This window comes from Chrysemys picta, chromosome 2 (assembly GCF_011386835.1).
Source record: "Chrysemys picta bellii isolate R12L10 chromosome 2, ASM1138683v2, whole genome shotgun sequence".
Taxonomy (NCBI): Eukaryota; Metazoa; Chordata; order Testudines; family Emydidae; genus Chrysemys; species Chrysemys picta.
In genome coordinates, this window is record NC_088792.1 from 209,989,415 (window position 1) to 210,014,517 (window position 25,103).

Here is a 25,103-nt window from a genome sequence, read left to right on the forward strand (position 1 = left end):
GAAAAGTGAATAGAGAAATGTGAAAGAGAAAATAAAAAACCAGGGGTCACAATGAAATTAATAGACAGCAAGTTTAATACAAACAAGAGGAAGTACTTTTTCACACAAGGCACAACTCATCACATGGAACTCTTTGTAGCTTGAAAGCTTGTCTCTCTTACCAACAGAAGTTGGTTCAATAAAAGAGATTACCTCACCCATTTTGTGTTTCTCATATCCTGGGACTGACATAGCTACAACCACACTGCATACATTCATGAAGGATGGGTCCATCAATGGTTTTTAGTCAAGATGGTCAGGAATGCAACCCCATAGTTGGGGTGACCCTAAACCTCTGATTACCAGAAGTTTGGAGTGGAAAAAGGGTGGATCACTCCATATTTGCCCTGTTCTCTACATTCCCCTTGAAGCTCTGGTACTGGATGCTGTCAAAGACAGGATACTGGGCAAGGTGGGCTGTGGTTTGACCCAGTATGGCAGGTTTTATGTTCTTAATGTACGTTAATGCTGTAATAATCTTTAAATGCAATTTTAGTTGAGGATGGTATGAATTTAGTATCTTAAAGCATTGAAAAATCGTATCTAGAATCTTCACAAATTTTAGATGAGCAGTATAACCTACACAAGCTAACTTTGTTTATGGTTATTACTAGATTTATTGCTCTATTAAACAGTATGTAGGGGAATACTGTGTATGTTTTGCAAGCATGAGAGATGAAAGCAAGGTTTTATATACGTAAGGCTTATGTTCCTGGTAAATGCAGTAATGAAAGTTGTCTGTTTTCCTTAGTACTTTGAAAATTGAATGCTGAAACAACTGTTGTGGAAAAGGAAAGTAACATTTATTCATCAAAATTACTTTGCCTTCTAGTGTAACACATGGCTGTCCAAGTTAATAGTGTTCTGAATGGTGACCATCTACTTGTTAGAATTTTGGTAGGAGCTGTATAAAGTCCTACAAGCTAAAGCAGTATGATAAAGGAAAGACTGTTGCATTATGAAACCAGAGCAGGGACTTATGGGACAAGGGGAGCTACATTAAATTGTTGTGATTAGGAAAGGTAATAGAACCACTGGAAATCCTATAGAATTTGGCATTTTTGGCTGAAATATTTGCAAGATACATCCTTCTTAACTTCTTCCTCTGACCCAACTGCTTAGTGCTGGCTGAAAGAAATCCTGAGATGCTATCCTCCAGCCTGTCCCTGCAGGGATGGAAACCACCTAGAAGTAGTCCTCCACCTGCAAGTTGTTCACTAAGAGCAGCAAAGTAGAAATCTCGCCTGCTATTAATCATAAACCTTGGATGCTAGAATTTTCATTACACAATAGAAACCTATTCATTATGTATTTTACAGCACACAAGTGTGGTAGACAGTTCACAAGATAGTAAGACATAGTCCATTCCCCAAGGATGTCTTCAGATCTAACTTCAGATATGATACTTCAGAGGTTTGGGGCAACAAAATAGTAGGGATGGGCTGAAGGAGGAGTGACAGGAATAACGACAGTAAGATTGTTACTTAACAGCTAGTACACAGCATGGTGTATGTAAAAATCTTTTTTATATGAATAAAATAAATGTAAAATATGTATGTATTATTCACTTCTTGTAGGCATAACTTTGTGCCAAAGTTTTCACCTACTTTTCCCAAAGTGGTGTATTAAGGGTTTCTCAGTGCCCCTGTTAAAGTTGAAGAATGTACCCCTCAATTTTTTTCTGCTTTCATCCACCCACCCTTGAATCTCTCAAATCACACACCTTACATTTGCTATTCCTATGGACAAAAAGGGCTGGAATAGAATCCCTTCTGAGACAGTCAGAGCCGCTCATTACTCAGTAGCCAGGGTCTTTGTGAAGTGACAGTTGATTTCATTTATGGGCTGCATGCACTGTCGACAAGAACTAACTTGGAATTTCCAGATTTTGGAATTCTTCAATGCCACCCACAATATTTGCATAATTGGATTTTTCCTTAATTCACTTAGAGATTAGTTACAAATTTAAACTGATTTAGTTTTTTCTTAAACTAAATAATTGTGAAACTACTGTTAAATATAATGTGAAGGAAAGATTGATATGTATGTTTGTCCATTGTTGTGTCCTAATATTTGTTCCTGTCTGCACCTCAGCCAGGCTTTCTCATACAGAATTGTGCTTATAAATATAATTCCCTGCTTGAAGTTGAATTCTTCATGTACAACTCACTTTCTACAAGTAATCTAAGAACACTGTATTTTCATTGCTCTTGAAATGAATGTGGCAGTTAACTCTAATTGAAAAAATAGGTATTCTGAGGACTCAGAAATGGAGAGAGAAAAAATCCCTGCAACATTCCTTACTGGCCACTTTTGTGTAAGGAGATGGTGTGTTGAGCTGACTGACAAGAGGAGGGGAAGGGATCCAAACAGCCCGAGTTCATAGTTGGCAGCTGAAAAGGTGGTGCTTGGGTGGTTTGTGAGGTATGGAGCTTAAATAAAAAATAACTTCTTGCCTGATCAAGCTATTTGTATTTGGTGCTCCAACTATGATTGCCTATCTGGATCTGTTTGCAGCATTTTTCTGCTCCCTAAAGATGATTGAGCCACAGGGAGATAGGAAGCCCTTCATTGCTTCCTATTTGTGAAAATAAGCTTGTAACTTGAATACTGAACACTAACATTCCCATATTAAAAATCTACTTCCAGAGGTATCTATTTGTCAAGGCTCAGGAAATCAGATAAGACTCTTAGTAGAGCTGATCAGAAAATGTTTTTTTCCTAGCAAAAAAATCTTAACTTTTCATCAAAAACCTGAAAACTGAAAATCTATGGCGACATCTATTTTTAATTTTTGTGAAAAACTTGATTTTGTCAAAACCCCCGTTTTCTGTCAGTGTCTCTATTTTGGTAGTTAAATAGTGTAACAGTTAAAATTAGAACTAGAGTGTAGCTGAACATTGAGGAAAAATAAGAATTCTTTAGAATTGTATTTGTGGGGCCCATTGTCCATCCAAACTGAAAAGCATGAGCTAGTAACTAGTACCAGTATCTGGACCAGACTAACATAGCAGTTACTTAGGCCTTGTCTACACTACGAGAGTAGTTCGATTTTACTTGCATCGAATTTTTGTAATCGATATTGCAAAGTCGAACGTGTGTGTCCACACTAAGGACAGTAATTCGACTTTGTGCGTCCACACTAACGGTGATAGCGTCGACATTCGAAGCGGTGCACTGTGGTCAGCTATCCCACAGTTCCCGCAGTCCCCTCTGCCCATTGGAATTCTGGGTGTAGCCGGCAATGCCTTCTGGGTAACAAAATGAGTCGAGGGTGCTTTTGGGAAACTGTCGTCATCCGTCCATCACTCCCGCCCTCCCTCCCTGAAAGCGCCGGCGGGAAAACAGTTCGCGCGCTTTTCCAGTCATTGACAGCGCGGACGCCACTGTACTCCGAGCATGGAGCCCGCTGCGACCATCGCTGCAGTTGTGGCCGCTCTCAACGTCTCGCAGCTTATCATAAAGGTTTCCCTGAGGCAGATGCAGAAAAGTCAGGCAAGGAGGCTACGGCACCGCGGTGATGTCCTGAAGTCTGAGAGTAGCACAGACCTGTCAGAAAGCAGGCGACCCAGCGCCGAGGACATCACAGTGGCAATGGGTCATGTTGATGCCGTGGAACGGCGATTCTGGGCACGGGAGACAAGCACTGAGTGGTGGGACCGCATAGTGCTGCAGGTCTGGGATGAATCCCAGTGGCTGCGAAACTTTCGCATGCGGAAGGGAACTTTCCTGGAACTTTGTGAGTTGCTGTCCCCTGCCCTGAAGCGCAGTGACACCCGGTTGCGAGCTGCACTGAGTGTACAGAAGCGAGTGGCCATAGCCCTGTGGAAGCTTGCAACGCCAGACAGCTACCGGTCAGTCGCGAACCAGTTTGGGGTGGGCAAATCTACCGTGGGGGTTGTTGTGATGCAAGTAGCGAAGGCAATCGTTGATGTACTGCTGCCAAAGGTAGTGACCCTGGGAAACGTGGAGGCGATCATAGATGGCTTCGCAGCGATGGGATTCCCAAACTGCGGTGGGGCCATAGATGGAACTCACATCCCTATCCTGGCACCGGACCACCAGGCCACCCAGTACATTAACCGAAAGGGATACTTTTCCATGGTGCTGCAAGCACTGGTGGACCACAGGGGACGTTTTACCAACATCTACGTGGGATGGCCGGGCAAGGTTCATGACGCTCGTGTTTTCAGGAACTCTGGTCTGTTTAGACGGCTGCAACAAGGTATTTACTTCCCGGACCACAAAATAACTGTTGGGGATGTGGAGATGCCTATAGTCATCCTCGGGGACCCAGCCTACCCGCTAATGCCCTGGCTCATGAAGCCCTATACTGGCGCCCTGGACACTGAAAAAGAACTCTTCAACTACCGGCTGAGCAAGTGCAGAATGGTGGTGGAGTGTGCTTTTGGCCGTCTCAAGGGGAGATGGAGAAGCTTACTGACTCGCTGTGATCTCAGCGAAACCAATATCCCCATTGTTATAGCAGCTTGCTGTGTGCTCCACAATCTCTGTGAGAGCAAGGGGGAGACCTTTATGGCGGGGTGGGAGGTTGAGGAAAATAGCCTGGCTGGTGATTACTCACAGCCAGACAGCCGGGCGATTAGAAGAGACCAGCGGGAAGCGCTGTGCATCCGGGAGGCTTTGAAAGCAAAGTTCCTGAGTGAGCAGGGTAACCTGTGATTTTATAGTTTGTGTACTGAGAAGCTAAACCTGCCCCCGTTTCTTTACCCAGGTAATGTTGACTATCCTATCCAGTTACATACCCCCTTCACCCCCCCTCCAACACACGTGTCGAAATAAAAATAGTTCTACTTTGTTAAAGCACACCGTTTTCTTTAATACTGTTTTAGCGGGAATTTTTTAAAACTGGGACGCAGACTGTGGTGCGGGGCGGGTCTAGTGTTGTGATGCGAATGCAGCTTCTAAACTCAAGGATTGACAGGCTCCGCTGCGGTGGGATGCTTGTTTCAACGGAGCCTGTCACCCCTCCTGATCGGGACTGTGTGTATGGGAGGTCTATTTGACTTTGTGGCAGGGGGAGGACGGTTACAGATCCCATGCTGTGTGGCTCTGTGATCCTGTCTAAGGACCGGCGCTTAAGATCTGTAACTGCCCTCCCCCGCCACAAAGTCACAGAGCAACCCACCCCCCCCAACATTACATCAAAACAACCTCCCAGACTAACCGGGGCAACTAGTCACTGCATCACTGCACTGTGTATGTGCCCTGCTGCTGTGCCTGCCCCCGACTATGTACCCTGCCAAAGGAGACTGTCCTGTCCAATTTCCAACCCCCTTTCCCCTCCTCCTCCAAAAGAACATGATTGAAACAGTAGTTAACAGAAACGAATTTTTTATTATCAACTACACATGGCATTGGGAGGTGAAACTTGGACGTGGGCTTGTGTCAGGCGGGAAGGAAAGAACTTTTCAAATTTTGGGAAATGAGAGCCTTCTGCTACTAGAGCTCTCTGCAGGGGTGGAGTGAGAGTTAGCAGGGACTCTGCCGCCTCTCCTTCTTTGCACTTTGGGTGAGGTGGGTATGGGACTTGGTGGCGGGGGAGGGCGGTTAGAGATGGACTGCAGCGGGGCTCTGTCCTCCTGCCTCCGTTCCTGCAGAACATCCACAAGGCGCCGGAGCGTGTCCGTTTGCTCCCTCAGTAGTCCAAGCAGCGTTTGAGTCGCCTGCTGGTCTTCCTGCCGCCACCTCTCCTCCCGATCCATGTTGGCTTGGTGCATTCGGGTCAAGTTCTCCCGCCACTGGGTCTGCTGTGCTGCCTGGGCTTGGGAAGAGGCCATAAGCTCAGAGAACATGTCCTCCCGTGTCCTCTTCTTCCTACGCCTAATCCGCGCTAGCCTCTGGGAGTGTGATTCCAGGCTAGGTTGTGAGACAGTCGCAGACGGGGCTGTGGAAATGGGAAAAAGGGAGTGAATTCCTCTGAAAGATAAATGTAGTTGTGAACAAAGAACATAGTCTTTCTCTGTGAACAAGACCATGCACAGCACCTTTCACATGCGCACTCAGCACAAGGTCGAATTCTCGGCCTTCGCATTCTGTGCCTGGGGTCTTGAACAGCACATTTGAGAAGCGAGGCAGCACAACGGAATTTCTGTTGCAGGCAGACATGGTAAGCCGTACACTTGTGGCAGTTTAAAACTTTTATATTACCACTGGCCTCATTTCACATTTAAATCAATGTCAGTCCCTGCTGCCAGCAATCCGGCAAGCGGGAACTCTGCCCCTGTCCCACCCCCTCGCGGCTGTCCCCGGGAATGATCCCTTTCGGCTGCCCCTCTCCCGCCTCCACCGCGTGGCTGCAAACCAGCGGTGACAGTTCTGTAAAGGAACGGGAAAGCAGTCCCAACACTAACATTCCCCTACCTAATTAAAAGCAGGTCACCATGGCCGACATCACCCTGATGAGGATCTCCGAGAGCGACAAAGAGAGAATGCTCCGGGAAAGCCTCCAAAGACCAGGGCCGTATGCCGCCCTGCTGTGCAGAGCAATGATCCCCGAGTACCTGATAATCTCGTGGCGCGGCAACGTGTCGTACTTCGGAGGACCCAATAAGGCCGCTCTCCCCAAGAACCTCATGCAACGGCTTTCAAGTTACCTCCAGGAGAGCTTCATCGAGATGTCCCAGGAGGATTACTGCTCTATCCCCGCACATATAGACCGCATTTTACTGTAGCTGCAGTAGCAGGGAATACACAGTAGAGCGGCTTGTGCAGGACAATCACTGAAAACCGGACATTGCTAGATTTCTTTTCAAAACTTGCACTGCCCCTTACTAAACCGTTAAGCGCCTAGGGCAACCCATTCTTTTAATTGTTAATATTCCTGTTTTGTTAAAAATAAATGTTTAGATGTTTACAACACTTACTGGCTGATCCTTCACCAGATTCTGTGTCCGGGGTAATGGCTGGGGACGCTTCGTAGGGGATCTCTGTAAGGGTGATGAAGAGATCCTGGCTGTCGGGGAAATCAGCGTTGTGAGAGCTGCCAACTGCCTCGCCCTCCTCATCTCCTTCCTCATCTTCCCCGTCCCCTAACATGTCTGAGGAACCGGCCGTGGACAGTATCCCATCCTCAGAGTCCACGGTCACTGGTGGGGTAGTGGTGGCGGCAGCACCGAGGATGGAATGCAGTGCCTCGTAGAAACGGGATGTCTGGGGATGGGATCCGGAGCGTCCGTTTGCCTCTTTGGTCTTCTGGTAGCCTTGTCTCAGCTCCTTGATTTTCACGCGGCACTGCGTTGCATCCCGGCTGTATCCTCTCTCTGCCATGTCTTTAGAGATCTTCTCGTAGATCTTTGCATTCCTTCTTTTGGATCGCAGCTCGGAAAGCACGGACTCATCGCCCCACACAGCGATGAGATCCAAGACTTCACGATCAGTCCATGCTGGGGCTCTCTTTCTATTCCCAGACTGCACGGCCATCACTGCTGGAGAGCTCTGCATCGTTGCCAGTGCTGCTGTGCTCGCCACGATGTCCAGACAGGAAATGAGATTCAAACTGGCCAGACAGGAAAAGGAATTCAAATTCAAATTTTCCCGGGGCTTTTCCTGTGTGGCTGGTCAGAGCATCCGAGCTCGCACTGCTGTCCAGAGCGTCAACAGAGTGGTGCACTGTGGGATAGCTCCCGGAGCTATTAGCGTCGATTTCCATCCACACCTAGCCTAATTCGACATGGCCATGTCGAATTTAGCGCTACTCCCCTCGTCGGGGAGGAGTACAGAAGTCGAATTAAAGAGACCTCTATGTCGAACTAAATAGCATCGCAGTGTGGACGGGTGCAGGGTTAATTCGATTTAACGGCGCTAACTTCGACATAAACGCCTAGTGTAGACCAGGCCTTGGGCTTCTCTTAGTATGTGTTTAGAAGGAGAGGTAACTCATCATTTTATTTCTGCTTTTTGCTTATTTTTTTTATCTGACTGTGCGTATCTTTGAAATACAGGGTGAATGAGGTAATATCTTGTATTGGACCAACTTCTGTTGGTGAGAGAGACAAGCTTTTGAGCTTACATAGGACTCTTCTTCAGGTCTCACCCACCTTGTCTCTTACTTCTCCTAGTTTCTCTAATATCCTGGGACTAACATGGCTACAACAATACTGGATTGTGTGTATCTTTGACATGAAATCCAGGTTTAACCTAGCCAAAAGAAATAGATAGTTCCCACAATAGATGGTTGAGTATCACACTACATTCCTATTTTAATTTTGTATTCTTTTAAAACTGCACTATATCTATATATGAATAAATAAAATGGCACATCCCTCAAATCCAGAGTTCCCACAACAATTGATATCTCATAAGTTGACAGACTGAAAAATGTAATCTATTAAAGTCTTAAGTGTAATTTTGACAACTAAAATTTCTCATGTATATAGACATTTCCATTTAAATGGACTTTAAATAGGTAGTTAAATGCTACAGGAAACGTACATTCTTCTTCGAGTAGTGTCCCTGTGGGTACTTCACTGTAGGTGTATTGACGTCCCTATGCTGCTGACTGGAGAATTTTGAAAGCAGTGTCCATTCTTCCCGCACATGCACTGTCCCCTGTTGTGCTCTGCCGTGAAGCTAACCAGTGTTGCAAGAGCCAACCTTCCTCAGTTCCTTCTCAACCGCCCCGACTAGAGACAGAGCTTTAGCTGTCTGGTAGCAGATTGTTAACTTTCAAAAGACTTGCTAATCATTCTCCTTTTTTTAACTACTTAATTTCCTTTACATTCCCTTTCTTTTATCCTTAAAAACCTTGAATTTAAACTGTCTTCTGTTCTATTAGAAGTGGCTTTTTAACCGCCTTCAGAACTGCGCCAAGACTTAGGATGGCGGGAATCCTCACCACAGCCGTCTACATCTAAGGGCATGGCTACACTTGCAGATGTAGAACGCTTTGAGTTAAACCAGCCTTCGTAGAGCGCAATAGGGAAAGCGCTGCAATCTGTCCACACTGACAGCTGCATGCGCACTGCTGCGGCCACATTAGCTGCTCTTGCAATGGCCACAGAGCAGTGCATTGTGGTAGCTATCCCCGCATGCAAGTGGCTGCAACGTGCTTGTCAAATGAAGGGGGTGGGGTGGAGTGTGACAGGGAGTGTGTATGTGGGGGGAGAGAGAGTGGGGTTTTGGGGGGCTGAGAGCATGTCAGCATGCTGTCTTGTAAGTTCAGACAGCAACAGACCCCGCTCCATCCCCCGCCTCTCTCTCTCACACAGCATTCCACAGTAATGGTTGCTTTGTCTCGGAGCAGATAAGCATGCTGGCTGTCAGAAACAGCTTTCAAAGGGCATATCGGCATGCCTGCAGTGATTCCAAAACAATAACAAGAGTGGCCATTTGACTTAAGGGGATTATGGGACGTTTCCGGAGGCTGATCAGAGTGCAGTAATGCAACACCTCATTCACACTGACGCCCGGGCATTTCAGCCAATGCACACCAAGTGTTAATCTTCTCGCTGAGGTGGAGTACCAGGAGCGTTCTAGCCCTGGAGTCAGAGTGCTCTACTTGCCTTGCCAGTGTGGACTGATAATGAGCTAGGGTGCCCGGGGCTGCTTTAATGCACTCTAACTCGCAAGTGTAGCCAAGCCCTAAGCAAGGTTAGCCTAAGGCTTGTCTACACTGGTACTTTACAGTGCTGCAACTTTCTTGCTTAGGTGTGAAAAAACACGCCCCTGAGTGCTGCAAGTTTCAGCGCACCAGCGCTGGGAGCTATACCCCTCGTGGAGGTGGGCTTTTTTCTCTCCCAGCTGTCTCCCAGCGCTATACTGCAACTACACAAGCCATGGCAGAGCTTTAACGTTGCCAGTGAAGACATGCCCTAGGAAAACAACCATGAACCACCACAAGGCTTCTAAGAAAAGAGCCATGAGTCCCCACAGTGAGCCCCAACCAAGCCAAAAAAGATTGGTATCATTGGAACCAATGGCCACTGAGCTCGCCGTACCCAGAACTGCGGTACCCAGAGCTTGCACAGAAAAGTCCTAACGGAACACGCTGGGCTGCCTAAGGACCTGATGGGTACAGGCAGGGTAACATTAGTACCGACAGGGCAAGAGAAAGGTAGAGATTCTGCCCGGGAAGCTTTCTGCATCTGAAGAAGTGAGGTTTTTTACCCACGAAAGCTTATGCCCAAATAAATGTTAATCTTTAAGGTGCCACCGGACTCCTTGTTGTTTTTGTGGATACAGACTAACATGGCTACCCCCTGATACTTGACACCATGCAAGGCACTAATTTAATACTGTATATAGCAATGATGATTGTGAAACTTGGTTGAGGTGGTGGAGTCAGAGGGTGTGATATTTTCCCGGAAATGTCTTGCTGCCAAATGATGAACTAGCACTCAGCTCCGCCTTCAAGGGTTAACATGTTGTTAATGTAGCCTCACACTCTACAAGGCAGCATGGACTGAGGAAGGAGGGAGGAAACAAATAGACGCATGGCGGTGGCTGCAAACAGTTCCCTGCGGAAACTGAATGTGATGATGAACCTATGCTATCCCGCTGGAGCGCACTACTCCCTCCTCTGGATAGCATATGCACGGCTACATAGGCGCCAACTTTCCAAAGTGTGTGTGTGTGAGACAGAGATGTGTTGCCCCTTTAATTACGCTGCCCTTTTAAGTGGATCAGCATGTTCAGACACAGCAGCAGCTTCCAGCAAGCTCCCTCCATCCTGAGCCCAGTCGGTTCGTCACCCCTCCCCCCTGCTCTGTGGAGATGGGGTACAGGAGCGGGGGGAGAGGGACACCCTGACATCAGCACCCCCTTCTGCTCTCCTCTGCACAACAAGCAGGAGGCTCCCAGGAGCAGCTCCAAGGTAGAGGGCAGGAGCAGCCCACGGTAGTGAGGGGAGGGACACCTGGACTGCCCGGCAATGGATAGCCTGCTGGCGCCTGCCCAACTGCACACCTACTTACAGCAAACTTAGGGGAGCTGATATGGGGGCTGCCGGCCCACCCTGGTTCCAAACCCCCATGAGGACGGGTTGTTCTTCGAGAGAATCCTGCAAGCAGTGGACAAAACAGGCGGCCCAACGACGTTATAAGGGAACATTGCACAACTTTAAACGAACATGTTCTCTAACAGATCAGCAACATAACAACTTTAACCGGGATGACGTTAAGTGAGGAGTTACTGTATTAATCATTGGTGGACTGTTCAGCCAGGACCGCATCTCCAATTCCATCGATTCAGACATCCCAGCACTGTTAACCACTACTGGTACCAATGCCTACAGGACCGCCAAACTTCTGGTACTTGAGAGACCTTTCCGTGTTTGACACACCAGACTCGCCCTACTCGGTCCTGGGTCTCTGATACCGAGTCTGCCTTGAGCTCCAGTTTCTCCTTCGGCATCGTGCCATGCCACACCCATTCTCTAGTGGGAAGTCAGACAGCGAGCAGGAGGATGTAATCTCCCGTCGCTCCTCTCATGCATCTTATGGTACCGATTACCGGTAGGGACCTCAACCATACTGTCCTTCTGACCCTCAGCTTCCCTGATATGGGCAGCCATGGTACCAAGTACTGGGGCCTTTCCCACCATCACAGTGGCCTTACTGGGACCCTTGGCAGGCATATAGGCATCATGCGTTTCAAAGCTGTAGAATGGCTTATCAGGAGCCAATGAGGCTTCCTCCTTTGGTCACCACAGCTAGAGCGTCTGAGCCTCCTGAACAGATGAGGGAGGTACAAGAGGCAGAGATTGAGGAAGAGGTTGCCCCCCCAAGTACCACTCCCCCACCGGACTAACTTCTCATCTTCATCACCAGATAAGACAGTGATGCCCTCTCCACCATCATTGGCCGATGACTTCAAACTTTTTCAAGAGCTGGCTCAAAGGGGGGCAGATGCATTACAACTACAGGAGTTGACAGAGTCACACCATAAGTTACTGGACATTTTACACTCCTGTCCCTTGTCCAGAGTAGCCCTCCCTATTAACCTGGCTCTCTTAGACCCTGCAAAAATTATATGGCAGACTCCTGCATCGGTCCCACCAACATGTAAGTGGGCTGATAAGAAATATTACATACCAGCAAAAGACACGGAATTTCTCTTCTCCCACCATCTCCCTAATTCAGTCACTGTGGATGCAGTGAACTCTAGAGGTTGACAATACTACGTGAAATCCACCCCGTATTATAGGGATTGGAAGCGCCGCTATCTCTTTGGGAGAAAGGCTTACTCATCAGACCGTACAGTTCCGTATTGCAAACTATCAGGCCTTAATGGCAGAATATGATTATATCAGTTATTCAAAATTCAATTGCTTTATTGACCAGCTTCCAGATTTTCACAAGGACCAATTCAAGGCTGCTATTACCGAGGGTCATCTGGTGGCTAAGGTGGCACTCCAGTCAGCACTCAACTTACCTGACAACAGGGCCGCCCGGGAAGTGGGGGGCAAGTGGAGCAATTTGCCCCAGGCCCCACAGGGGCCCCCACGAGAATATAGTATTGCAACTTTTTTTTATGGAAGGGGCCCCCAAAATTGCTTTGCCCCAGGCCCCCTGAATCCTCTTGGTGTCCCTGTCTGACCACGACAGCACGTTCCATATCCACTGCCATCATGAGACAAGCCTCGGGCTTTCCCAAGGAAGTTCAAACAAACACAGGCACAAAATTCCCTTTAAATGTCCCTTCGAAGGCACAAAATTGTTTGCAGACAAAATGGATACTTTCCCCCTCCACAGTGAAAGCCTCCAGGGCTCCTCTTTGGTCATTTGGAATTTACACACTTGGGCAGAAGAGAAAATATAGTCCTTCGTCCTCATTCAGACCCTGCTCATCACAGTATTCAGTCCAACAGTCTTCAAAAGTAGTAGTCTAGGTTCCCAAATGGAAACCTTCAGTCCCTCAGCCTACTTCTTTCCAGCCATCCACCTCAAAACGTCAGTTTTGACAGGTTGGTCGAGGTGCCGTGAGACTACTCCCTTCAATGCCATCTAATGCTCGCCAACCTTCCCATCCCTATGGATGACGTCTTGCTCCGTTCCACAGCGCCTGGGAATGGGTAACTTCTGACAAATGGGTGCTAGAGATTATACTCAATGGGTACTCCATTCACTTCATCATCCTTCCCCATCCCTCTTCAGGGATTCTTCTCAATAGAGCCTATTATGACAAGACATAGACCATCTCCTCAGCATAGGAGACATAGAACCAGTACCTCAACATCTGAGAGACAAGGGTTTTTACTCTCGTTACTTCCTGATAACCAAGAAAAAGGGAGGTTAGAGACCCATACTAGACCTTAGGGCAGTCAACAAATTTGTCAAGGCTCAGAAGTTCAAGATGGCTACTTTAGCAACAGTTATTCCAGTGTTTGAACAGGGAGACTGGTTCTTGGTCCTCAACCTACAAGATGCTTACTTCCATATTTCAATCATACTGTGTCACAGATGATACTGCAGATTCACACTAAGACAGGACCACTACCAGTATGGAGTACTCCCCTTTGGCCTCCATCAGCTCCCAGAGTATTCTCCAAGGTCCTCTCTAGAGTGGTGGCCCACCTATAGGGCATCATGATCTACCCTTACCTGGACAGTTGTCACCTCAGAGCACGCTCCTTCGAAGCTCAGTGAGTTAACCATATGACTTTGGATTTATTCAGAAGTCTGGGTCTACAGATCAAACTAGAAAAGTCAACATTAACCCTGGTACAGAGACTAGAATTCACAGGAGCCGATCTTGACTCTTTCCAAGCGAGAGCACTTCTCTCACATCACAGATTCTTCAGTCTCTCCATGGGTTTAGAGAGAGTGTCTGGTGCAAACCAGCAGTGCCTTCAGCTGCTAGGGCACATGGCTGTGGGCACATTTGTGATAGCTCATGCCAGTCTTCACAGGAGATGCCTCCAGTCATGGTTCAGCTTAGTTTACATAGCGAACAGACAGCCTAGACAAACCACTATCTTTGCCCACCAAGATCAAACAATCCTTGAATTGGTGGAAGGACCCAGCAGACTTCTTCATGGGATTCCCATTTGCACAGACTCCCCTATCACTACTTCTCATCACGGACATCCTTCAGAAGGTAGGGTGCACATCTTAACCACCTCACAGTACAGGGCAATTGGTCACTCTCTGAGGTTTGTCTTCACATTGATCTCCTTGAACTCAGAGTGGTCAGGAATACGTGTGCTCGTTTCCTTCTGCTGATCAGAGGCACACTCACAAAGATCATCACAGACAATATAGTGTGTATGTACTACATAAATCGTCAAGGGGACACCAGATCATCCTCCCTTTGTGCAGAAACACTAAAGCTGTGAAACTGGTGCATTTCCCACAATCTTACAATATCAGCTGCCTACCTGCTGAGAGTGCACAACGTGACAGTGGACAGTCTCAGCTGCAAATTCCCACATGACACAAATGGGAAATACGCTGATACTCCATGACTATTCCGACGATGGGGGGCACCGATAATAGACTTGCTCGCCACTTACCAGAACAAGAAATGTCCATGGTACTGCTCCAGAGCAGGCATTGGCCAGCTTTCCATGGGGGACGCTCTCCTCTTCTTTTCTCATAGGACAAAGGCCTTCTTTAAGCCTTCCCTCTATTGCTGAGAGTCCCGTTGAAAATAAAAAGAGAGAGTAAACTTCATACTGATCGCTTCCACCTGTCTGAGAGAGACTTGGTACCCTTACCTGTCACAAAAGGCGCTGTGTCCTCCGATAACTCTTCAACCCACTCCTTCCCTCCTCTCACAGAATGAGGAACCCACTCTCCGTCCCAACCTGCGAATATTACGGCTCAAAGCCTGGTTCCTTCATGCTTCCACCACATAGAAACATCCTGCTCTGAGGAGGTACGGGAAGTTAGTTCACAGCAGGAAAGCTGCTACTTGTCGTACTTGCCTACAGAAGTGGATTTCAGATGTGGTGGCATTCCAGAAGAATTACCCCAAATAAGGCCACTCTACCAATAGTCTTAGACTGTTTGCTGACTCTTAAGAAATCAGGACTCTATTATTTTGCTAAAGGTACACTTAGCAGCAATAGCCAACTTTTCACCAACAAATTGAAGGATACTCTGTTTTCTCACACCCAACTACAAAGAAGTTCCTTAAAGGCATAGCGAATCTTTCCCCCACCCAGACATCCTATCCCACAATGAGACCTGAATTTAGTATTAAAAGGGCTCACCAGACTGCCCTTCGAACCCATGGCCACTTGTTTACTAACTCACCTTTCACTGAAGATGGCATTTCTGATCACCATTACCTCAGCAAGAAGGGATGGGGAGATAGTGGCTCTGATGGTGCATCCTCCCCTTTACAGTGTTCTTTCCTGACAAATTCACACTCAGACCACACCTGAAGTTTATCCCCAGAGTGACTTCTGCATTTCACATGAATCAACTCATTCACCTCCCCACCTTTTATCCCAAACCTCACCAGGGTAATAGGGAAGTCATTCTACATATCCTCGATGTAAGGAGAGCCTCGGCTTTCTATTTGGACAGGATAAAGGTTTTTAGGAAATGTCCTACGCTCTTCCTCTCCATTGCGGATAGGTCTAATGGCACAGCAGTTTCAGCTCTGAGACTTTCTAAATGGGTCTTGAACTGTATCAAACTCTGTTACCAGATTTGCAATTTAGCAGCTCTATCCGTACTCCACACGCTCTGTAAGATCAATTTCCTCATCGGTAGCCTTATTCAGGGGTGGTCCCCATATCAGAAATCTGCAGAGCGCTACTTGGGCATCTGCATGTAACTTTGCAGAACACTATGCTCTCCTGGGGGACTCTGCTGCAGATGCTAGATTCGGCTCAGCAGTATTATCATCTATAACAGACTCGACTTTGAAGCGCCAGCCTCCTTTGGGGGATACTGCTTGGGAGTAACCTACATTGGAGCACCCATAGCGACGCTACTCGAAGAAGTGGTTACTCACCTTGTGCAGTAACAATTGTTCTTCAAGATATCTTTACCCTATGGGTACTCCTCAACCCACCCTCCTCCCCTCTACTTCAGAGTTGTCATCATAAACTCTGTGACAGAGAAGGAACTGAGGAGGATTTGCCTACGCAATGCTGGTTAGCCTCTTGGCAGAGCACAATGGGGGGACAGCACATGTGTGCTCTGAGCGGACATTGCTACTAAAGTTCTCTGATCTGCAGCGCGGGACGCAAACACACCTACAGTGGAGCACCCATAGAGGGACACATCTTGAAGAACTAAGAACCCTTATTATAGAAAGTTACCTTGGGCCTGAGAAGAGGAGTTGTCAACCACGGTTTTCATTCTGGAGTTTTAGACTGGCTTTTAGATAATGCTGGGCCCAGGCCACTGAGTACCTTGTACTTCCTCCCGTGTGAAGTCAATGTACAAGTAGAATACAGGGTTGATGTGCTTGTGGTAGCCTGTGTTAATGAGGAGATGGACTGCAACATTCTGTACTAATTGGAGTTTCATGACAAAGTGTATTGCATTGCTGTAGTCCAGATGAGGTGTGAGCCACGGTGCTCCAGGTCCATTCCCTCTCATTGCCTCCTCACTCTCAAAGCTGCTTTGTAGATAGCAAAAGTTCTGATATCTGTAATTGGCTACAACTGAGAATTGGTATATATGTATCCCTGTATTTTAAAACTTCTGGTATCCTCACACTATGGACTTGCCTAGATGAATTTAGCGCATGACAAGTTGGGATATAAAACTAGCATGCCACGCAGTAACTCTACATATGAATCCTGCTACTGCATATTAAAAGTTTCCTAGTGTACTACTATGTACTAGAGAACTTTTAATGCACAGTAGCAGGGTCTACATGGAAGATTAGTGCATGGCATGCTAATTGATTTATACTGGCTGTTCATTAATTTTTTAGACTAACAAGCCCTGTGAGGTAATGCACGCTATTTACTAACACATGCTCCTTTGCAGGGTTTCACTGAAATCTTGGTAATTGGCACTTCGCTAAACAATACCCTTCATAATTTTTCACAAAAATCTCTGCAAAGAGTTATGTGGAGATGATGTAATGAGGTCTGTTTAATTCCACTTTTAAAAAGGTACAGTACATTTACTAGTATACTGTGAAGTGTCATAAATAAAAACTAAACTACAATTGACCTGTAAACAAATGTATATTTTATTAAGCATTATCTTGTTTTGCTGTGTAACCTATCAAGGAAACAAAACATTTTTTCCAGTTTTATCAAGAAATTTACATTTGTTATTTTTTTCTACTTAAAGTAAATCTGAGTATGTGATGTGGTTAAATGTCTGACCATTGCTTTCCGCTGTGCCTCTCAAGTAGAATTCCTTACAGGAGTGCTGTTTGTTTAAATACAAAAAGCCAGGAGGTTCATTGTGGCAGGGCCCATTATATGCAACATCTAGAAGAGTCTAGATCTCAATTTTGCACGGTTAATAAAGAGCTATTTGAATTTCAGAGTGTGGTGACCATTGTCTACTTTGCATGGCAGCCTAAGAGTTGTCTTTAACTGGCACCACTTGTAATTGAGATACAAATTTAGCTCTTCTATAGAGAAGCTCTGCATCTGCTGTGAGTTACATACAGTCGCAGCAGGTGGGAGAGAATGGGGGAACATCAGCAGAGATTGCCTGAACACAAGAGTCTAGCAGTTACTGCTTCTTCTAGAAGCCGCAGCTGTTAGATGATCTTTGGTGTCTAGAAGGGCAGTTCTCCAGGTGCCATTCCCAAAGACAAGACAGCTAGAGGATTAGGGGCAATTTATTCCTACTCCACCCTAGAACTAAATCAGTACAGTGGGCAAGGGGGAGAGTGCTGCTTTGGAGCTCAAAGTGAGTGACAGTGAAACTGTCCAGTGTGGCAAGTTTTACCTGTTCTATTGACATACTCCATTCTATCGACTTGAGTTAATCTGTTGTGTAGATGTCTGATTTGTCACTACAAGGAATCCAAGTGGTCCTTCCTCCCCAATTTGTTGCTTCAGGTGAAAGATGATGAATCCCCTGGGCCTGGGTAAGGAGAGAAGTGGAAGCAGAATTGAGGCTGCAGGCTACTACACATAGCCATGCAGGGAGAAGAGGGAGGGAGCTCATTAACCTATGTGGCTTCATTGCTGCTGGCTCTGAATTCCCAGGCAGCAGAGCTTCCCTAATTATACCTGGTCTTTTTGAACAGTCCCCCCACCCTATTTTGGGGGCAGGAGTGATTCTCACACACACACACCTTTGGCTAGCCCATGCTAGAGGGAGGGAGAAGCAAGCGTGCACCCCATCCAGCTCCCAATCTCAGATCGTGGGTCTTCTGCTAATCCCATCTATCTGGTGATGACATAGTAAGCAAATATCAGTAGGGATGAATGGTTATTCCTATAAAAGAGGGGCAGGGTTTCCTTTAGGTGGAGCCCAATGCAGCTAAATTTAAAAATTAAAAAATAAAAAAATAAAAACCAAGATTAGTTTTACTCACTACCTTTGTTTTAAAGAATGAGTCAGCAAAAAGTGTTGACGTTTGGCTGCATCACTTTGTGCTACCACTGAATCCTTGAGGGGAGGGATAGCTCAGTGGTCTGAGCATTGGCCTGCTAAACCCAGGGTTGTGAGCTCAATCCTTGAGGGGGCCTCTTAGGGATCTGGGGCAAAATCAGTACTTGGTCCTGCTAGTGAAGGCAGGGGGCTGGACTCGATGACCTTTCCAGGTCCCATCCAGTTCTAGGAGATGAGATATCTTCATTAATTAAAAAAAAAAAAAAATTTAATCCTGCATGTTAAGAGGGGAAAACTATGCAATGTCAATCTGATGGAGTAGAGCAGACCGGGTGGTATGTGAGCAACATGAATGTCTGTTCTAACCATAATAACAAGGACATGATAACAGTTTTCAAGTACATAATAGGTTGTTGCAAGGAAGAGGGAGAAAAATTATTCTCCTTAACCTCTGAGGATAGGAAAAGAAAGCAATGGGCTTAAATTGCAGCAAGGGCAGTTTAGGTTGGACGTTAGGAGAAACTTCCTAACTGTCAGGGTGGTTAAGTACTGGAATAAATTGCTTAGGGAGGTTGTGGAATCTCCATCATTGGAGATTTTTAAGGCCAGGTTAGACAAACACCTGTCAGGGATGGCCTAGATAGATAATACTTAGTCCTGCCAGGAGTGCAGGGCACTGGACTAGATGACCTCAAGGTCCCTTCCAGTCCTACGATTCTATAAGAGGTTGACATGGGACAGAAATTTAATAGAGAGAACAAATGATATTGCATACTGGTGAATTGTCCCCCCACCCCACCCCCCATACAGCAATGCAACTTCAGTTTCAGTGTCATCACTTCTAGATACATTGCCTCTAAAAACACGTGTTATGGAATAACATTACTATAATTAACATCGTTATGTTAGTTTAAAATACTATTATTAGGGTTAGAATAATCGCAGTAAAAAATGTCAGCTTTATGTATGAGCCCTATGAGTTCAATGTGTTGTGATATCTGTATATAGTTTCAAAAGTACGTATCTAGTATGTTTCAAAAGCTAGTCAATCCAGTAATGGTATTCGTGTATGATACAGGTTGGGGTTACTTTGAAGAGTTGCCTGGAGTCTAGTCACAAATTGTGTCAAATACAAACTATTTTTAAAAGGCAACTGCTATATTCTCACAAACTTGAAAATGTTATCAAAACTTCATTAAACTATCACGAGCTTCTTCACCACGTTCTCACACATTTAGTAGTGACTACTGTAAAATAGGATATTGGAGTAGTTTCACCGTTAATCTGATTATTATGACAGTACGTATATTGCATTAATACGCAACCTACAATTTCAGTTCTTTGTATTTGTCTGGGTCATTCCCCATTTTACCTCAGCAATTAGGATCCTTCTCAGTGAGAGGCCATCATCGTTCCCTTCTGAGTCATAATGAGCCTAGTCAGGTCTTAAAATCTGAGATTTTAAAGTGGCATAATGCAATGAAATGTGCTTATTTGTAATTAAGTGAAAGACGATGTTGATATTTTCAAATAGAATTACATAAACCTTTCCCTTTCTAAAAATGTAATGTATGTCTATAAAAGAAAATAGTAAGTATTTTAGCTTAATGTAATTGCAATTGCTCTTCGATCTTTCAGAAGAAAAATTAAGCTGGCTCCATAACTCTTCAGATGTTTTACAGAGAATACATTTTCTTCCTATTTATTGGGGTTTGCCTTTTAAGTCAAGCAGCTTAATTTGGGATTTTTTTGTTTAAAGCTCTTCAGTATATTTTTTTATATACTTCTAAAATTTGCTAGTTGAACTTAGTGACTTGTTTATAGTTCTGATATGTGAATAAAATATTTGTGATTCTGTATTGTAGTCCAGTTGTTATCCAACAGATGTTTCTGCCCGTGTTCCTGTAACACTCTTTTATAATTATTTCAGTGCAATGCGTGTATTGCTGTCCAAGCTACCACGGCCATGGATTGTGGATGAGAAGAAGGATGACGGCTATACTGCCTTACATTTGGCAGCACTCAATAATCATGTGGAAGTGGCTGAACTCTTGGTGCATCAGGTAAGGCCTTCCTCTCAGGAGGATTGAAATATGTCACATATCTTTGATTAACCTTATTGAAGCAGATACCTTGCCAAAGCAGCTGGGATAGCATTGGGCTGCATTCCCTTCGCTATGTGCCAAGTTTGCCCTTTGGATCATTATTATATTGGCTTAGTTGTAAGAGGTGCAGAGAGATGAAATTGTTCCAGTACTTTTCTGAACAAATTTAACTCTTTAGAGTCCACAACTTGGAAATTGTGCAGTGTGTAATTTAAAAAATCATTATAATTAATTTAACAATGATCATCAATGTTTTCTCTTCCCTCTTTCACAGTCCAATTGTTCAATCCAGCAGGCAGTTCAACAGCACCCTGAATGTACAATTGTAGGGTTAAGAATGTTCAGCCTATTAAACAAGGTGGTTGAGGATGAATCATTTATTTATAATTTAAGGATTCACTAATTGTAGTTTTTTCAGTTAAAGTTTAAAAACTATTAATAGAAGCCTTCAACCTTCTCCCCTTTATTCTACCTATAATTGTGAGGTTCTTGCTCTTCAAATTTAGAGAATGAGACTGCTTTTACGTTCCTTAACTTAATTCCATAAATTAAACATGTAGGGACAAATTTTCAAAAGCTCTCTGTACTTAAAATTGAGACCATATTTTCAAAAAAGGTCATCTCCTGTTTAGGCATTTGAAGTTACTGCTGGGTGCTGAACACCTCTAAAAGCTAGCTACTTCATATCAGTGCCTAAGTGGAAACTTAGTGCTCTAGAAAATTTGACCCTGGTAATTTTTTCTAATCTCCCAAATCAAGGAGGTATCACATTCAGAATCTTATTATTTGCTCTAATTAGCTACCTTACTTCTAGATTTACTGTTGAAATCTGACATTCTTAACATCTTTTTCAGGGCAATGCTAACCTGGATATCCAGAATGTAAACCAGCAAACTGCACTGCACCTTGCCGTTGAACGACAGCACACACAAATAGTTAGGGTAAGTTATCCGTAATAAGCCACGTGGGTTAGCTTTATTCTGTTCAGTGTGACTTTAGTCATTAAGAGAAGGTGGAATTCATGAGCCTTGTATAACCACTTGTTTTAGCCTTTAAGATTAATTAAGATGTATCCTGAATTTAGATCAACTCATTTAAACCTTCTGGGCATACTTAAGTGACAAAGGAGATACCCCATCTACTTATGCTCTTATGGTGACAGATGCTTTAATTGTATCTTACTTTCATTGGGCTTCTAATACAAGAAATAATTTCTAGTATCAACCAATCAAAAAACATGTTTTGTGAGGCAGCAAGGTTGAAAATACATTTAGTATCAATCATATACTTGTCTACCACTTAAGGTTTAGAAGTGCCTGCTTGGATGCAGAAAAGCATTAACTTCTTGACATAACTAGCATAACAGATCCAATTTCTTCTTTCTGTCCACACAGCTGAAACTCTTTCATCTGTGTCTTTATCTCCGACCTTGATTATGGTAACTGCCATTTCTTTGGCCTCTCTGACATTTGCATCATCTTTCTCCAGTTCAGTCAAAATGGAGTTGCTAAAAATATCTTGCAGGTTTTTTTCACCACCTTCTCTCTCAAAATCCCAGTGACTCCCCTTTTACACTGCATCAAGTTCAAGCTTACTATGATGGCCTTCAGGGCCTTATGTAATTTTGCCCCTGTACACTTATTCACCCTTGGTGGTGGTTGTGTCCCCTCCACCTCTGCTCTGGTAGGGATGCCATTTGTTTACCTCTTCCATAACCATTTTTGCTTTCATGTCCCATGCATGCATGCTGGCAACCCCCCACCCTTCTCCGAAACACTCTTCCTGAGCTGTGTTCACAGATTATTACTGCCTCTTCATTCAGATCTCTTCTGAAGATCCACCTGTTTCACACTGCCTACTGGAAACTTATTAATTAAATAATTTTATATTCATGAAATATTTTTATATAATATGAGAACACACATGTTTTCTCTATCATGCTGTTTGCTACCCTTTGAGTTAATTGGGTAATCTTACTGTTCAAAGTGGTCTCTTCATCCTTCTCCCACAACAGTCTCAGTGCTTTCTTCCACTCTGTTCCTTAAACACAGAATACCTGCTTTAAACAAATCCATCAGGCCACTACCATCTCATTCGTCACATTCTTCCTCCTCCCCAACTCTTCATGTGTCTCTCATTGTCTTAGATGCTAGGCCCCTCAGAGCAGGGCTTGGGAGTCCAGTCTGTACTGTGGTCTCTTGGGACTACTAGTATATACATTGTAAATGATTTTTGTAAAGCCATTTAAAATTAAAAGCAACTAAGTATGTTTAACTTTAGCTTATATATAAGGTGCTAGGTTTGTGTCTCTGACCTCTTAAACAGTAACCTCTGCTAGGTGGAATGTCACTTTCAGACCTTAAGTTCTGTGGTTATGTCCTCTACAGGGACCCATAGTGTGCAGTTTGCGGAGGATACAAACCCGCAATGTGGCAAGAACAAGGGAGGGAAAGGAGGAATGAGAGAGATGAGGGTTGGGAAGGAGAAACTACTACAGATGTCAGATTTTCAATCTGTGATTTTTCACAAGTAGCATTTCTTTGCTAGATAAAACGAAAACAAAAAAGACTGGAATACTTATTGTCACAGCTTGTTCAGACTTCACAGGGCCAATAGATGAATAGTGAAATTATTCCGGTTAACACCCTTGATAGAAGTTTGTCTCCTAATAGTCAAAGAAATAAGTTAAAGCTTGATTTTTTTTTCATATTGAACATCCTTTTGGGGCACAATTTTGTGTGCGTTGTAAATATCTACCATTTTGTGCTTGCCATTTGTAAATGCTTTTTTCTGACAGTGCAGTGCAAACATAATTATAACCACAAACACAGACCTAATTTGATAATCAGGCCTGGGCAGTATACAGTAATATTCATGATTCCAAAACAGGGTAGCAATAGCCAGGATTTTGAAAATGTACCCAAGACCTACTAGGCTAGAGAGCTAACCCTATTGACCAGGATGAAAAATACCTGTATTGCCACCTCTCCCCAAGGCTGTGCCCTGATTCTTGTCAATTTCACAGCTGTTTAGTGTTCTGAATAGGTGCAGTTTTCACTCTGCACCTGGGCAAAGCCATGAACAGCAGCAGAGGCACTGGAGCTATTCCCAACTGTTTTGTTTTAATAAAATAATACTGCATCTATTCAGACTCGGGTCATATTTGGAAGATTACCTTTTAAATCATGTGTGCCCAAAACTGCTTGTTGAAATTCAAGTTGAGAGTTGATGGCACCGGTTTAGGAGAACTTCATTACTCCCAAGGGTGAAGGATTCAGAGCTTCTGTCATTATTAAAATCCAGTTAGAATGTTGATATTTAGCATATTGGATAATTACTTCGATTTTATATAGTACTTTTCACACTTTACTGAAATGCTGGCACTTCCAGAGAGAAATGCAAAACTAATTTAGGACAGGTAGGAAGAATACTTTTTTGTTGTTGGAACTGCAGTGGAAATTTTAGCTAGGCAGAGCATCTGATATACTAGACCGAACTGAAGATTGAGTAGATAACCTGTATAAATGTGATATCCGGACACTATTTTTGGACCATAAAAATCCATAGTACACCAATAAGATGGACACAGGCAATGCATGGGAGCTTCTCCATTATTCCTATAACCTAACCTAACCTACCTAGCTTTCTTTTCTTTTCTTTTCTTTTCTTTTCTTTTCTTTTCTTTTCTTTTCTTTTCTTTTCTTTTCTTTTCTTTTCTTTTCTTTTTTCTTAAAAAAAATCTTGTGACAAGTGGTAAATATTGTCTGTCTTGCTTGTACTTATCATTATTAGAAAAAGTTTTTTTCTTACCCACAAGTGTTGACAGATGTGATCTCATTGCAGTGAAGCATATGATATGGCCCTATATCTGGAACTTCTTGCCACCAGAAGAATATTTTTCATAGAATCAATGTCACTTGCATTCTTCAGGCTATTCTAAATTTATATTTGGTGAGCCTCTGTGCCCTTTTAGAGCTGGCATGATACCTTGTGGGCACAATGCTAATCTAACAGATGAGCAGGAGAATAGGCATGTTAAAGAACTAGTAGTATGTGGTGTATCAGATTGGAGTGCTTATGTCCAAGAATGTTGAAATGGAACCCTAGCAGAGTATCCACACCTCAAAGCTGGATTAACTAAAAACCCTAAAATAACTTGCGCAGCCATGCAAAGAATATATTGGCTCCCATGAATCAAAATTATTAATTCCTATTGGGTTCCTTCCAAAGTTGTAGCCTTATGCATCCATGAAGTAGAAGTTAAGGGTGGTATGGTTCTTTTAAGAGCCCTGCTGTTGTGGGAAAGGGTAGCTCAGGCTGTTGTGCAGAGACATTGGGTTTCCATGGTTGCCCTGAGATCCATGCAGTTTTCAGGATGTTTGGTGGCATAGAGAGCTTACTTCTACCCATTCTGCAAGGAAGGAGAGCAGACCCCAACAGTAACTAAAGAGAAACTTCTACAAGTGGAACTTGCAGGTTGTCCACCTCATGTGGAGACAATAGCTTG

General features: G+C 44.4%; 2 protein-coding genes across 5 annotated transcripts in view; one reads left to right on the forward strand and one right to left on the reverse strand.

The window, feature by feature from the left end:
* The window catches only part of MIB1 (MIB E3 ubiquitin protein ligase 1), a 127,100-nt gene that overhangs the window by 66,037 nt on the left and 35,960 nt on the right, over nt 1–25,103 (forward strand). For all 4 annotated transcript variants that reach the window (XR_006175525.2, XR_006175526.2, XM_008178664.4 and 1 more), the window contains exons 13-14: nt 20,422–20,554; nt 21,451–21,537. Coding sequence is in view for 2 of the 4 variants with exons in the window: in XM_008178664.4 (XP_008176886.1) it covers nt 20,422–20,554; nt 21,451–21,537 (220 nt within the window). In the remaining 2 variants the exon portion in view is untranslated. The remainder of the gene's footprint in view (nt 1–20,421; nt 20,555–21,450; nt 21,538–25,103) is intronic.
* On the reverse strand, nt 5,381–7,892 carry LOC135981040 (uncharacterized). Its single transcript, XM_065582084.1, has 2 exons — nt 6,927–7,892; nt 5,381–5,947 (listed from the first exon to the last, which is right to left on the reverse strand). The coding sequence occupies exons 1-2, from the start codon at nt 7,501–7,503 to the stop codon at nt 5,472–5,474; spliced, it is 1,053 nt and encodes a 350-aa protein (XP_065438156.1). The 5' UTR covers nt 7,504–7,892; the 3' UTR covers nt 5,381–5,471.

Bases quoted from the DNA above. Each gene is read 5' to 3' on its own strand.
- LOC135981040 (XM_065582084.1), bottom strand. From the start codon at position 7,503: ATGCAGAGCTCTCCAGCAGTGATGGCCGTGCAGTCTGGGAATAGAAAG. The intron at 5,948-6,926 runs GTAAGTGTTGTA...CCATTTCCACAG, and splicing joins ATCTGGTGAAGGATCAGCCA to CCCCGTCTGCGACTGTCTCA.